At 31.8% G+C, this 15,883-nt stretch overlaps 1 protein-coding gene across 1 annotated transcript in view; it reads left to right on the top strand.

The window, feature by feature from the left end:
* Window positions 1–15,883, top strand: part of GRIK2 (glutamate ionotropic receptor kainate type subunit 2) — a 791,214-nt gene that overhangs the window by 558,550 nt on the left and 216,781 nt on the right. Inside the window, exon 12 of the mRNA XM_072642936.1 lies at window positions 8,644–8,867. Within this exon, the coding sequence (XP_072499037.1) occupies window positions 8,644–8,867 (224 nt within the window). The remainder of the gene's footprint in view (window positions 1–8,643; window positions 8,868–15,883) is intronic.

The following is a 15,883-nucleotide window of genomic DNA, read 5'->3' on the forward strand; positions in this document are numbered from 1 at the left end:
CAAAAGTTGTGAATATAGAAAAAAGCACCAATTGAAAGAGTCCACAGATTGCATAAAAATATAACCAGGAAATGGCATTTTAAGTAATTGGAAAAATGCGAATAATATTCATAGAGATAAAAAGATCATAAAACATCAGTAATTTCATATCAGTGTTAACAGAGGCAACTAGGTGGCACAGTGGATAGAATGCTTGTCCTGGAGTCAAGAAAACCTGATTTCAAATTTGACCGTATGTATGGTACTCACCTTGGTCAAGTCTCTTAATCTGTTTGCCCCTGTTTCCTTAACTGTAAAATGTAGATGATAAGTACCTACCTCCTAGGGTTGACCTCCCAGGATTTTGAGGATCTACGCAATGCCTGGTGCAAAGTAGATACTCTATCATGTTATTATTTCCCAATTTTATAAAAAAAAAATTATGGACATAATCTAGTTGTTTTCACAAGAAAAAGATTAAAATTATTGAAAGCATTGTATGATTTTCTATATGCAATCCAAATCCAGTCTTCTTTTGATTTAATTCTGAATTCAACTAATTTTTTATGTGTTTCTGTGACAGAAAATAGATATTTTTCATCTTGAATTTTTTCTGTGGCAAGTTTTTGGGTGTACTTGGTTGCATTAATATAGATCTCACAAGACCTGTAGTTTTTGGGAACTTGGTGAAATCTATTTCTTTCTCATATTTTCATTATAGATATCTTCAGTGTATATGTAGATCATTCTCCTAATGACTTTATAAAGATGACAATATGGGCATGTATGTTGGTACTTTTTGGTCTACTCTTGATACTTTGATCTTTTGGAAGAATAGACATGTCCTGTTTGTTTTTCTGCATTCTTTTGGAACTTTCTTACACTGTCTCTAGCACAGATTTATTCTGTGGTTGTTTTTTTTTTATTGGCCCAATTATTCTTCTTGATTTAACTACTTTAACTTTTTATCTTATTTTGACTTTTTTTGTGCTAGTTTCACTTCTTAATTCTCTTTGATGATATGACTTACTTATTTGGGTCTCAGAACAAGTTTTCTATATAGTTGTTTTTCTGTTTTATAAGACAATGCTGCTTATAATTTGCTGCCATTCCCTAAAAAGTTCTAACATATACAAATCAAAAGATCAAGGAAGGAGATATTTGTTAAAATTATGGATAGAAATTCATTATGTAGGGCTTGATCTAGTAAGATGGATCTCTATATTTATGGTAGTTAGGTTAAGTTTTGTTTTATTTTTAGAAGGGAAGTTCAAAAGAGGGGGTATAATGTCAGACTTGATCCATTTCTAGGACAGCAGTTAAAACCCTTTTGGTAGTGAAAATACCACCAAAAACTTGCTAGCATAGCTTTAAAAAACTCACTTTCATATCACATTAAAGCTTCAGAATAATATTTTTATGAAAGTAACATTTCAAATAATAGAATCATAGATTAAGGGATAAAATAAACCTTAGATTTCATTTACTTTTTGACCAAACAAGGGACATATAGGATAAAAGGAGATTAGAGGATTTTGATTATAGAAAATTATAAAATTTCTGTACAAGTAGGATCAATATAATTCAAATTAGAAGAAAAACAGTCAGCTGGGAGAAAAATCTTTGCAGCAAGTTTCCCTGGTAAAGGTGTGATATGCAAAATATGTTGGGAACTGATTAAAATATAAATACACACAGATCTTTGTCTGTCTGTCTGTCTGTCTGTCTGTCTGTCTGTCTGTCTGTCTCTCTCTCTCTCTCTCTCCCCCCCTCTCCCCTGTCCCCCTCTCCCCTCCATCCCCCCCCCAATCTAGAGTGACCAAATGTCATGAACTGAGGGAAGCAATATTAAATATCAAAGACCATATAAAAAAAGCTCTAAATCACAAATAATGAAAAATGTAAATTAAAACAACTTTGAGGTTCTATTGAATAACTATCAAATTGGCATAGAAGGGGGGAGGAAAGAAAAATAATAATTGCTAGAGATGATATAGTTGTTAGACACACAGTTGTACCATTAGTTAGAGCCAAGCATTTTGGAAAGCAATTAGAAATTCTATACCCCAAGCCACTAAGCTGTGTTTAATGTTTTACCCAGCAATGCTACTGGTAGACCAGTTCCTCAAAGTGATCAAATAAAGGCGGAAAGAACTCAGATATACACCAATGTTAATTGCAAATTACATTGTTGCAGCAAAAACCTAGAAACCAAGAGGGTGCCTGTCAATTAGGGAATCAATGAACAAGTTATACTAATGAATATAATGGAATATTATTGTGCCAGTAGAAATAATGAAAAGGGATAGATTCAGGAAAAAAAAAATCTTGGGAAAATCTATGAACTTATGGAGAATAAAGTGAACAGTATAAGTGTATACACACACACATATGATGACTACAACATCATAAAGAAAAGCTTTGAAAAGACTTAGCAACTCTCATAAATTCAATGGTCAACCATGTCTTTAGAGAAATGATAATGAAACATACTATCTATCTCCTGAGAAAGAAGTATAGAGTAAGTAGATGTATACAGAATAAGCCATACATTTTTGTACTTGACCAATGTGTGATTTTTTTTTTTTGCCCAATGATATTTATTTGTTGGAAAGAAGGGATTTTGTGAGGGAAAGAGGAAATGGGCAGGAAGGAGGATGGTGATAAAGGTTCCAAAAAACAAAAAGAAAGACGGAGGAAAGGAATCTAGAAAAGAAGGAAAGGAAAAAATAGAACTAGAGGGAGGGAATGGTATTTGATACATTTCTATAAATGCTCAAAAGACAAAATTAAATTCAGTGGTATACACAAACAAGTAAGATAACTTCGAAACTAATAAGTTAAATTTATTTTATATTTTAAAATACAAGCTGTATACAGTAAAGATTTACTGTTTCATATCAGATTTATTTTTTTTGTTCTTTGTATATGTAAATGTTCATATTCATGTGTTAGGTTTAGAAAAACAAAACTTTTGAAAAGAAAAAATTATGTTGCCATTCCCTTTCAAAGAGGTTTATGAATGAGTTTGTTTGCTAAAACACTGGGCCTTTGGCTGCCATTTCTCACCATAGATAGGGAAAGCAATTTGTTGCCTGCTTTCCTAATCTCTTTTGTCCTTTTCATTGTGGTAACTGCTTTTTATCAGTTAAGATTTTTGCAAAAAACCATAGCAATAAAATTATCTTTGTTTTTCTAAATCTTTATAATTGCTGAGATTGAACTGGATTTTGTAGCCAGTTGTCTGTTTGCACATGGATAATTTATATTATTCCCATATCAGTAAACAATTGCATCTTCTCTTTTAAGATTCTGTAAATTTCATTTGTGTATATGTGTATGCATGTGTGATGTTGGTACCTGCCATTCCTAAAATTTTCTGACTTTCTTCTGGGAAAAAGTTTCCATGATACATAGTTGTGAGGCTTTTGAACTGTTAGGAAGTCATTGTTCTCTTAAGTTCATCACATTTAACTCATTTTTTTCCAACATATAATTTGTTCACCTCCTTTTTGCTCGCTGTCAAGTGTCAATTATGTGTTGACGTGTTTTAGTGGCTCCTAGGAAAGTTTATTGTAGAATTTCTGTATTTCGACCTCTCCAACCAAATATCACAAAAGCTGTAGTTACCCACTTAGTGGTCTTCCTGTTTATGTTCTACACAATGGCAAGTGTTGTGCTAAAAAATGATATTTGTAATTTCTCTTGGACACATTATAAATGAAGAGGAAATACTAAAAGAATTAGGGAAGATAATTACCAGCACGTCCAACACATTACAAGATTCTCTAAATAGATATTTGAATGACAGAGAGGAGCACTTTCTGTCAAAAGTGAGTGGAAAACCTGAGAGGTAGTATCATTCACAGCCCCAAGGGATCAGGGATGCTAAGGTAGAGTATTAATTGCAGTCTCAAGGGGATCAAGGGACCTTCTTGGGTATGGACTAGAGTGCAAACCAAGAGAGAAGTGACCATATCTTCAGATCACAACACATTGGAAGTACCAAAAACTTCCAGGTTCCCAGAACTAGCTCTGAAAACAGCAGTGCACAAAAGCCTAAAACTTGAGACAAAGACCCTCTTCCCAATACCAAAAACAAAACCCAACATTAAAGGTCCAAATTAAGAAGTAGAGTGGAAAAAATGAGCACAAAACCAAAAACAAACTATAATAAAATCCCTACTGACAGGGAAGATTAAGACACTTTGTCTGGATCTTAGAACACAGAAGAAACTTAGAAAACAATGAAGTCAAATATCTACAAGCAAAGCCTCAAAGAAAAATGTGAATTGGACATAAGCCCAACACGAATTACTTGATGAGTTAAAAACTGATTTTCAAAATCAAATAAGAATAGTAGAAGAAAAATTGTTAAAGAAATGAAAACAAAGAAAATTATGAAAAAGGAATTAACAGATTGGTAAGAGAGACACAAAATTACTAAAGAAAATAAGACCATAAAAACCAGAATTGACCAAATGATAAAAGTGGTGTAAAATGAACTGATGAAAATAAAATATTTAAAAACAGAAGTATGCAAATTGAAAAGGAGATAGAAAAGCTCACTGAGGAAAATATGGCTTTAAAAATTAGAAGTGGGCAAGTAGAAGTTTAGGACTTCATGAGACATTAAGAAACAGACAAACAAAAAAAATGGAGTCAAAAGAATGAAAAAAGTACAAGAAAATGTGAAATATCTCATTGAAAAAAAACAACTTGAAAACAGATCAAGAGACTTATTGGATGACCTGAAAACTATGATCAAAGAAAGAACGTAGACATCTTATTTCAAGAAATTATCAAGGATAATTTCTCTGATATAATAGAACCAAAGGAAAAAATAAAAATGGAAACAATACCCTGATCACTACCTGAAAGCGATCCCAAAGTGAGTACTCAAGGAATATTATAACCAAATTCCAAAGCTCTATAGCCAAAGAAAAAAATACTTCATGAAGCAACAGAGAAACCATTCTAATACCATGGAGCCACAGTCAGGATCACACAAAATTTAGAAGCTGCCACATCAAAAAAATTAAAGAATTTGGTATCTTATAAAACAAAAGAGCTGGGATACAACCAAAAATAAGTTATCTAGTATTATTAAGTATAATTCTTAAAGGGAGAAAATGGATATTTTATTAAGTAGAAGATGTTCAGGCATTCTTGAATAGAAAATATGACTGTCAAATACAAGACAGAGAAACATAAAAAAATAATCATGAAAGAAAAATCATGAGGAACTTATTAAAGTTTATCTTTTACCCTTCTATATGGAAAAAAAAATGATAGACATCTTCTAAGAAATTTTTTTCATTATTAGGGCAGTTAGAAAATTTCTACATACAAAGAAGCTGGAAGAGTGAGTGATTATGTTGGGATGATATAAAAAAAATAGTCAAGAAGAAGGATTGCCTTAAGGAAAGGGAGAAGAGAGAGGAAGAATGGGAAAAATTATCTCACACAAAAAAGGCATAAAAGAAAGTTTTTACAGTGGAGGGGAAAATGGTGGTGATGGGGCAGGCAGTACTTGCACCTTACTCATATCTAAATTGATTCAAAAAGGAAAAAAAGTACACACACACATAAACACATACACACATTTGTTGTTCATTCTCAAAGCAGACCAGAATATCACTATATTAGAGTCAAGTTCAATGTGTCTTGACTGTGGTTGATCAGACCAATACAAGCTCAGAATACTCTAGCACAGATTAGGCACAAATGGTTCATGTGAACATTTCGAGTGGATTCTCTCAATTTGTTCATCTCCTGTTTCTTTTGAACTATATCAACTCTACTTTGCTCTCATGAGGACATGGCATGCTGGGAGGTCCTGTGCCATTGTCTCCCATGTCACATAATCAATTCCAGAGTTCTTAAGAGAGACATTGAGAGTATATTTGTTTTCTGCTGACCACAATGTCAGCATTTGCCTTGTGTGAGTTCTCCATAAAATAGTTTTTTAAGCAAGCGTATTTGAATGCCAATATTTGGCATTCAAACAATGTGGCCATCATAGTTACACTCTCTGCAGTAGCGTTTGAATGCTTGGCAGTGTAGTTTGAGAAAGCACCTCAGTGTCTGGTATCTTATCTTGCCAGATAGCCTCAGAATCTTCCTAAAACAATTCAAATGGAAGTGATTCATTTCCCTGTCAGGGCACTGGTATGCTGTAAAGGTTTCCCAGGCATACAGCAATAAGGTCAGCACAACAGCTCCATAGGCCTTCACTTTGGTAGTCATTTTTCTTTCCCACACTTTTCCTTTAATGACAGGGAATGTTTATTTTTGTCTTTGTATCTCTCCTACTTAGATTAACGATTTGTTCATAGTAGTTACTTAATAAATGTTTGTTTTATGAATTGAATGAGAAATGTATTTCATTTTTCACCTTAGTTACAAATCCTTGCTTCATTACTTCTGATCAGTCACTAACAAATAATACCCAGTTTTGTGATATTCTTAGGGACCAGAATATAATCAGCAGAACTCATTTTCATTTGTTAGATAGAGCCAAATTAGAATTAAAATATACAAAGACTTCCTAATTATACCTGTTGAACCATCACTCTGCTGCAAAGTAGCACCTGCCAACCCTATACTCCGGGCCCCCTAAATGGAGGACTTTTGATAACAAGATAACATGATGGCAAGTTAGTACAATCATCGTTGCAAACACCTTTTAAATAGTAAAATTTCTATTACATTCCAGAAGATTGCATTATAAATTAGATTCTGTAATGAAGTCCAAATGTATTCATAGAAAATGCTCCTGAGGACTGAATAAATAAAAATTCATCTCCATTTCAGGACTGGCCTGTGTTATAATTTTTATGGCTTTGGTGTAATAAATTGGTCCTATTCTTTGTCACCTGATGTTTCATTTAAAAATATGCTCCTGCTAATTGTCAAAATTTAAGGTAAAATAGGGAAGTTTTCCTTTTTCTCTTATTTTCTTCAATAATACCTTCCTCAATCATTAACATTAGTTAATTGAGGATGTGACACAAACTCATTTGTTAAATTCATTAATATCCTTTGATTGCTAAATTCTTATTTTTCCATTTTTATTTAGCTGCTTTTCTTCTTTACCATATTGTGCACCAAAAGTGTTTGACACCGTTTTTCTCCATTTGATTTTGCACTTTGTTAAAATTATGTGCCTGTTGATTGTCTGTCAAATATTTCTCTCATAGATACTATTTAAATTGGACCTTTCATTTTGAGTGTTAGAATTGTGACTGAATTTTACTTTCTCACTTGAAAAGCACTAGTTATTGAGGCAGAGAAATTGAGTTCAAATCCTATTTCAGGCAAGTCACTTAATTTAATTATATCTTATTTTCCTTATGTTTAAAGTGAGGAGGCTGAGTATAGGTGGTCCCTGAGGTCTTTTCTGGCTCTAAATCTATGATCCACTGATGCAATGAGCTTAGTTTGAATTTAGAAAAAGTGGATTAAACCAAGATGGATTTTTTTGGGCATTGCATAATTTTATTCACCTAGATTGCCACTATTTAATAAGTTAACAAATAGTCACCAATGTCTATTTATTGGCACAGTTATTCTCAACAATGAACGGTATTAATAAAATGTGAAGAAAACTACCAAAGATGATATTAAACTTACTTGCAAAGTTAGTACTCCCATTTAAAATCTTTAAAAAGATTAAACTGTATTTTCTCAGTCTCTAGTTAAAAGGCAGTGTGGTATAATACAAAGAGTTATGGATTTGAGAATTGCGAGAGACTTGGTTTTGAATTTCACCTCTGCTACTTCTCAGCTAGATGATCATGGATAAATCAATGCATTTCTCTTAGGTCCAGGCTTCTCATGTGTAAAAGGCAGCATGTTAGAATGCAAAGATTCTAAAGTCAAACGATCTGATTTCAAATCTGTTTGATGTCTACCTACATGACTTTGAGCACTTAACTTCTCTGAGTCTGTTTTTCTCTAAAAAGAGAAGGGTTGTATTAAATGACCTCAGAGATGCCCTCCATCTCTAAATCTATGGTCTCTGAAAGTGATTGGTTTAATCATTTTTAAGAAACAAGAAAGAATTAGCAAACTTAAAAATATGAATAAATAATTTAATAATTACAATGAACTTTTTTGAATATTATAAAATATTACAAAAATTCAGCAAATAAAAGCAGAATAATGTAATGAATGGAAAACATAGGAAAGTTTAAAAATTATTATCACCATCCTTTAGCATGAATGGTTGAATCCAATGAACTAATCTTCATGATTTTAAAACTGTAATCGCTTCTCATTGGAAGAGTTAAATAATCAGACAAATGCTTTTAAGTTTGAGCTATAGATATAATAAAATAGCAATACGAAATGAATCTGTCCAGTAGAAATTTGTAAATTTTTGATAGGACAAATTCTGAGAAATGTACAATGACTTTTGCAATTTTTTTAATTCCTAAAATTTTTTAGAAAAGGATTTTTGTTCATTTAAAAGTGCATAAGAAACAGCTAGAAGAATAGATTGGGCATTTATTTCAGGAATAAAAGAGAGTGCATTAAGTTTTAGTTTAGTTGTTACAGTGACAAAGCATCTCAATGTAAAGTTTTGTTTTGTCTAATTTGATTGCCTTCTTCCTGTTGACTTATAGTCTATTTTTCTTCTCTTTATATTTCTGCCAACAGAAAGCTGACCTTGCAGTTGCCCCACTGGCTATTACCTATGTTCGAGAGAAGGTCATCGACTTTTCCAAGCCCTTTATGACTCTTGGAATAAGTATTTTGTACCGCAAACCCAATGGTACAAACCCAGGCGTCTTCTCCTTCCTGAATCCTCTCTCCCCTGATATCTGGATGTATATTCTGCTGGCTTACTTGGGTGTCAGTTGTGTGCTCTTTGTCATAGCCAGGTAACATGCTCCCTTTTGTGATGTTTTTGGCAATTGTTACCTCCTTTTTCTCACTAATGATTGTCAAAAGTCACAATGGATTTTACTTTTGCTTTTGCTTTGTACTTCATGATGTTTAAAGGATGAGTTCATAGGGTTCCCTTATCCTTGATCAAAGAGCACTATGCTGCCTTTATAGGCAGGCAGTATGCTGATTATGTCTGTAAGCTGTATTTTTGCCAGGAGACTTTGAGGTCTTTAATTAGAATCTCTTAGCTATCCATATTCATCAAGATTATTTTCTCCATTTCTAAGAATTTCTGTTGAGTCACAGAATTATGGAATTTGAGAGTTGGAAGGAACCTTAGCAGCCATCTATTCCAACTAATGCACCAAAGGAATCCTCGCTATAGCATACCTAACAATTGGAAATTCCTACTTATGAACCAGTAAATAAGGCTATTTAGGGATACATAAGAGTCAGTTAGATCTCTTATCCACCCTGTCCCCAACACACACACGCATGCACATGCACATGCACACACACATACACATACAGGCATATCCTGGCTTTCAGCTATTTATATATCTCTGTGTCCCTTCACTATTTCTAGTTCCCCAATAGTACAAAATTCAACCCTCCCTCAGTTGACCTGTTATCCAGTAAAAAAATTGAAACAACAAAGTAAGAAATACCACTCTACTGTAAAAGGAAAGGATAAGTTTAAAATGCTATAAATATAAACACTTCTAACCAGCTTGTTTTTTTTTAGCTTTCTATAAGCATGCATGACATTTTATACATGCCTCTTTTTCAATTTAAGTTATTTCAGGTATTTACATCACAAATTAAAAGTTTCAATAATTAACGATGTAAAAAATTTGTTACCTTACTTTAAAAATCTTACCATGTTCCCTGTGATATCTCTAACAATGATAGAACTGAGCCATATACAATTGGCTTTCCTTCCTTCTTCCCTCCTACTATTGTTATTATTCAAATTGATATTTCATTTTAATATTATTTAGTGTCAATTGTTTTCTTAATTGAATGGAGGATAAACACAATGTCTAAGAACTTTAAACTCAGTTGTAGGCATAATATTTTAAGAAATATACTCTTGATTTTCTCAAATTGCTATTGTTATACCATAAATGATGAAATAACTGACTGAATAGTCATTTAGGCATTCCACATTCTCAGGGTGTTTTAGACTAATGTTAAAGTATTTAACTTCTAAAAGTATTACTAAATTGACCTAAGTACATTTTCTGTCTTAAATTTGTGTGTGTATATATATATATGTATATATATATATATATAATCAAAAACTATGTTTTTTTCTCCTCATACACACATGCATAAAATCTGATAGCTAAAATTCTAACTATTTGGAGCTATTCTTGCTCCATTTTACTAGTAGAGAAATATATGAATTCCACTAGTCTATATTTTTCCTAGAACCCTGTACCTGTAAGCACCCCAGCATACACAGGAGTGCCTGCTATCACAGGTTCTGTGAACTGCTTTTCTAAAAGGAAAGGCAGCTTTTGAGGGGTTAACAATCTCCTTTAATTAAGCACATATATCTTTCACTTAGGTCAGGAAATCAACAAACAGAACTTCCAGACTCTAGCATAAGGAATATATATACATATATATATATATGTACATATATACATATATATATATATACACACACACATGCATATATATACACATATACATATATATGTGTGTATATATATGTGTGTGTGTATATGTATATATATATGTATATATATATATATACATATATATATATATATACATATATATATATATATATGTGCGTATATATATCATAAATCAACAGATAGGTCCAGCTGTCTGACCATAGTTGCTAGAGAGGAAAGCATCAACATCTGGGTTTTCAAAACTGGGGGGTTCCTTACCGACTTCCCAGAGTCTCATCTGACACACAAAGCATCTTCCAAAAACTAAGCCCCAAAGTAAAACCTCATCCTGAGAGTATTTATACCTTTTTTTTTAGAGCCGGAGGGCATCCCAACCCTGGAGAACCAGTGCCTCATTAATAAAAGGTGTGGGCCTTCCTACAAATCTTCCCTAATCAAACTCCCGTTAATGGGCAGGCCCATTAATGCGTGGGGAAGATTTTTAATGACATTAACAATTCAAATACTTATACTGTTTCTAGTTTAAAAAAAACTCTTTGTTTCTGTACTTTACTCCTTGTAGAGACTCTTGGATAAAGGCAAGATTCAATCAGAGGCACTTAATTATACTAAAACAACAGCAAAAGATCCTGCTTTGTTTGCCCTTACAAACATTTTGCTTCTAATGCTCCTTTAATTCACCATTGATTTCTCTAAATTCTTCCTTTTTATTGTTCATTTAATCTCACAAAAAAAAATGTATAAAAACTATGCGAGGATGTTATCAGACAAGCATTTGAACATATGAATGACATACACTTTAAATGTATTTTAGATAAATGATTACACCTATATACTTAAAAAAAATTTACCCAAGTCCATTGAAGAAGAAAATAATTTACCATATTTTTATACTTTCAAGTGGTTTTATATCTATATCTGTATATTATATATGAATGTATACATATACATACATACATATATATTTATGTATATCTATATTTTGATAATGAACATCCCACTTAAAGGACTGGTTGAATTATATTATTAATTATAATCATAACTGTTTATAAACATCCCTCAGATCTTAATTTCCTTAAGTAAGTATCATAGATAATAATTCTTTCAAAAGAATTTGCTAAAATATACAACTTGCAGTTGTTTGTATTAGTCAGGATGCTATTAATTTCATTTATAGTCTATTTTTGTTTCTAAATGAATGTAGTCTATTCACAGAAATATCTCTGAGTAATATCATCACATATGTATTTTGTGCATAATTTATTTTTATACTTTAGTTGTAGAACATGGAAAAATTATGAATTCTTAAAAAATACCTTGAAATGAAACATAAAACAATGTTAAATTGAGTCAAGTAGTTGCATTCAAACATGCCATGAGTCACATTAGCAAAGATTTTTTTCCTTCCCAATGGTTTAATGTCATTATCAGAAATAACATGAGTCCTTGTGAAAATTCTATTTGCACTTGCAGGTAGAATTAGATTTGTGTTCAGCAGGAAACTTTTCTATGAGATAGAATATATCCACTTAAAAATTCTGTTTGCAATCTGGGCTTCTCTTTGAAAAGTCAGTGCTTGGTATGTAATTGTTTCAAGATTTTGGATTACACCTTCTTTAATTTGCCCAGAACAAGGTTAGTAGCTCACAATTCAAGGGAAATCAACCAGTTTTCCAATTTTCAAATGTGGTCAAATATTTGGAGAATATATTATAATGTGTTAAGTAACTAAACATTTTTAGACAAGGATATTCATTAAATCTAAGGCAATCTCATGAATTAAATAACAATCAAAACGACTGAAACTTCATCAGTATAAATGGCATTTGAAATAGAAGCAATCCTGCTTTACATTAAGGCAAACATACACCAACAATACTCTATTCGCTTACCCTCTGTGTGTTGGCCATATGTGGAACAGTGGAAAGAAAACCCTAGTAGGCATAGAAGAGTAAATATGACCTAACTAAGTGGAATATACTATGCTATCTAAGGTGAAGGTGAGTTCTCAATACAACACAATCATCTCTAGTTCTGTGGAGCAATCATATAACTAAAACATTCCACAAACTTTGAATTACCTCAAATGCGGAAATACGCTTGGATGTGGTGTTTCTTTATCTCTAAAATTGTGTTTCCTGCAAGTAATTGGTTTTCCCTTAAAATTCTTTAAAATTTCAACTAGTCTTGCAATATTTTCCACACCAAATACTCTTGTGATTCCAGATGAGGATACTGTATACTTCTGGATTTTTGTGTGTATGTGTCACACACACACACACACACACACAGATAAGCATAGAACGTAATCACAACAACAAAGCTTAGATGTATCAAAATATTTTCCTTGACAAAAATACTTTTTAGAAAAAATCTATACAGCAGAGTTCTTAAACTTTTTGATCTCAGAATCCCTTTTTACTCTCAAAAAATATTGAGGTCCTCAAAATCAGCTTTTGTTTATGTAGGTTATGTCTGTCAATAATACCATAATAGGAATTTAAACTGATACTTATTTTTAAATGTCTTAATTTAAAAATAACAATAATAAACCCATCATATGTTGAAATTGTATATATTTCAATGAAAAAATAGCCATATTTTCCAAATAAAATTTTGTGACAAGAATGGCATTTTAACCTATTTTTATAAATATCTTTAATGATTGGATTATTGGAAGACAGATTCTCATATCTGCTTCATTCAATTTGTTATGTTATTTTTATAGTAGTATATTATGAGAATCTAATGTCACACATATATTTAGTTAGAAGATGGAAGTGTATTTTTGTAGTCAAATAGTTTGTCCTTGAGGACCCCCTTAAAGATCTCAAGATACCTCAAGGGTTCATGTGTCACAACTTTGAACACCTATGTAAATTAATGAAAATTCAAAATTTTGCTTCATGGAATTTTGCCCTCTTTAGTTTGCCTGATTATGAACACTGGGTCATAGCGTGCTATTTTGTATAGTATTTTAAAAAGTAGAACTCTGGCTAATCAATTGCATTTTCATCCTAAAGAATTTGGAAGTATTATTTATTCCTAACAATTTGAAAAGAAAAATTTCCACATAGTTTTATAACCAGAGCCCCAATATCCTTAAAAATTTGAGTATTTTTGAGGGAGTGGCATGCTTTAGATGACTGTGTATTTCTTAAGATAGAATAAAAAAATAAAGTATTTGTAGTATATACTGTAATAAGAAAATAAAAAATGTGCTATATATAGTATGCCTTAGATTTTTTGTTGGTAAGTTTTGATGAAAAAAAATGGTGGTTTTATTGCTTTGGATATTTTCAAATAAAAACACTAATATTAGATAACCTGAAGGTCTCATTTGAAGTTCAAAAGGCAAAAAGAAAATCATAAAATTCAAATCCAGCCTTCCACTCTCTTGAACTCTTGTTATAGTCAAAGTAACAACATTCAAATGACATGAAATAAGATTTCAGTGTCAGTCTGAATTTTTAAATCTTAAGTTCAACACTTACTTGACTTTTAATAATCTAAATGTAACTATACTATTAGCTTTCAAAACTAAAAGTCAATAATTTAACATCAATATATGGTATCTTAAGTAGAACATAAAACCAAGAAAAATTAGGTTAGTATTATTGTTAATAATGAAACAAGTATTTTATTTATTAATGATGTTTGCTTCAACATTTAAACATCCTTTTTATATAAAAAAGAAAGTTATATAAAGTTTATAGAAATATGTAAGACAAACTAAAGATAATGCAAAAAAAATTTTTGTTTTAGTAATTATATGAACCCCAAATTTAAAAGTCTATAGCCTCCATAGGACCTGTTACTCTGAAAACATTAGTGAGAATGCCTATTATAGATGTTTATGAAACCTAAATGCCTGTTACCTCCTGGAATCCACTAGATGACCATATAGAGAGTGAACGTAAAAGGGAGAATGAGAGATAGGAGGTAAGGACAGCCTTATGAGAGTAGTTTGACAGTTTGTCATATAAAGACAGTGTCTTACTTCCACTCTTGGTGATTTATTGCTATTCCAAAGACTCTTGAATAAAAGAACAAAATTGAAGACTGATAGCTAGCAAAAATTGCAAAAGTCTTGGTTCGCTGGCATCTCAGCTAGCTTCCAGAAAGAATTGAGGTATGTGGTAAATAGAAGCATTTAAAAAAAAGGCAATATATGCTTGTCCAAATTGTTATGGATGACAAAGCTGGGAAGGACAGGTACAACTTTGGACTATGGATTCTGGAAACAAAAAGATCTTAGGCTAAAATCATAAAATTAAAATTAATAGGAATAAATGTAAATTTACAGTTCATATGAAAAAGTTCAGGGTTTTTTTTCCTGCATGGACTGTAGGTTTAATATAGATCAATGCAGTTATTTGATTCCTTTAAAACAAAAGCAAACATGCAAACTAACAACAAAAACAAATATTTCATTTGACTGTAATGATAAAACCATAATTCACAGAATTATCAAGATGGTAGGGTTGCTGTACTTCACCCTGTTTAGCCTTTGTGTCTAGTATTATATTCTCTTACAGGTGTCACATTTTAGGAAGGAGAAAATTAATAAATTGGAGCATGTCCATAGGAGATCACACATAGGGTAGTTTGGGAACTTAAAATAATGTCATAAAGGGATGAGTCCCACTTATTGGAAATGTCACATAGTGAGTTCCTGCTCAGGCCTCAGTTGCATTAAACCTTTGAGGCTCTCTACAGCTCACATTATTTGACTTTGTGATTTTATGAAATAGTAGTGGAATAAAGTTGAAGAGGTCAGAGTTTCCGAGTGCCCTCTATGCACAGCTTCACTGTAAACTGTAGAGAAATTAGTGAAATGTAGGACTGGCCTCTTTTTGATGTGAGTCCCTCCATTGGATGGTTATTCTTTTTGCTGAATTGCTTCTATCCTTCTTCCTGTCCAGTACTGGGACTTCTTTTTCTTTTTCTTAGTTTTCATTTATGGAAAACCTATTCTTCTTGGTATGCTATGGAGTATTTTCCAATTGTGAGATTGACTCCTCTATACCAATAGTTAGGAAACATTGAAAATGTGTAACCAAGGCATTACTCAATTACAGCCAAAAAAGTCTAGCTTATCATTATTATTGTTCTTGTTTATTATTACAGTCTTTAGTACTACAATATGAATATATACAAAATAATATCCATTTTTCTAGTTGGAATACACATATAAAAAAAAGAACTCATGTCCTCTCTGTTTATTTTGTCTTACTTTTCCATGTTTTTTTGTAAGATGTTTCAGTTTTTAATATTTTACTCAATATATTTTTCTAAACTTCTAAAACCTGTTTTTCCAGCACAAAATTTTGCACAAAATATATACATGCATATAATAT

This window comes from Notamacropus eugenii, chromosome 2 (assembly GCF_028372415.1).
Source record: "Notamacropus eugenii isolate mMacEug1 chromosome 2, mMacEug1.pri_v2, whole genome shotgun sequence".
NCBI lineage: Eukaryota > Metazoa > Chordata > Mammalia > Diprotodontia > Macropodidae > Notamacropus > Notamacropus eugenii.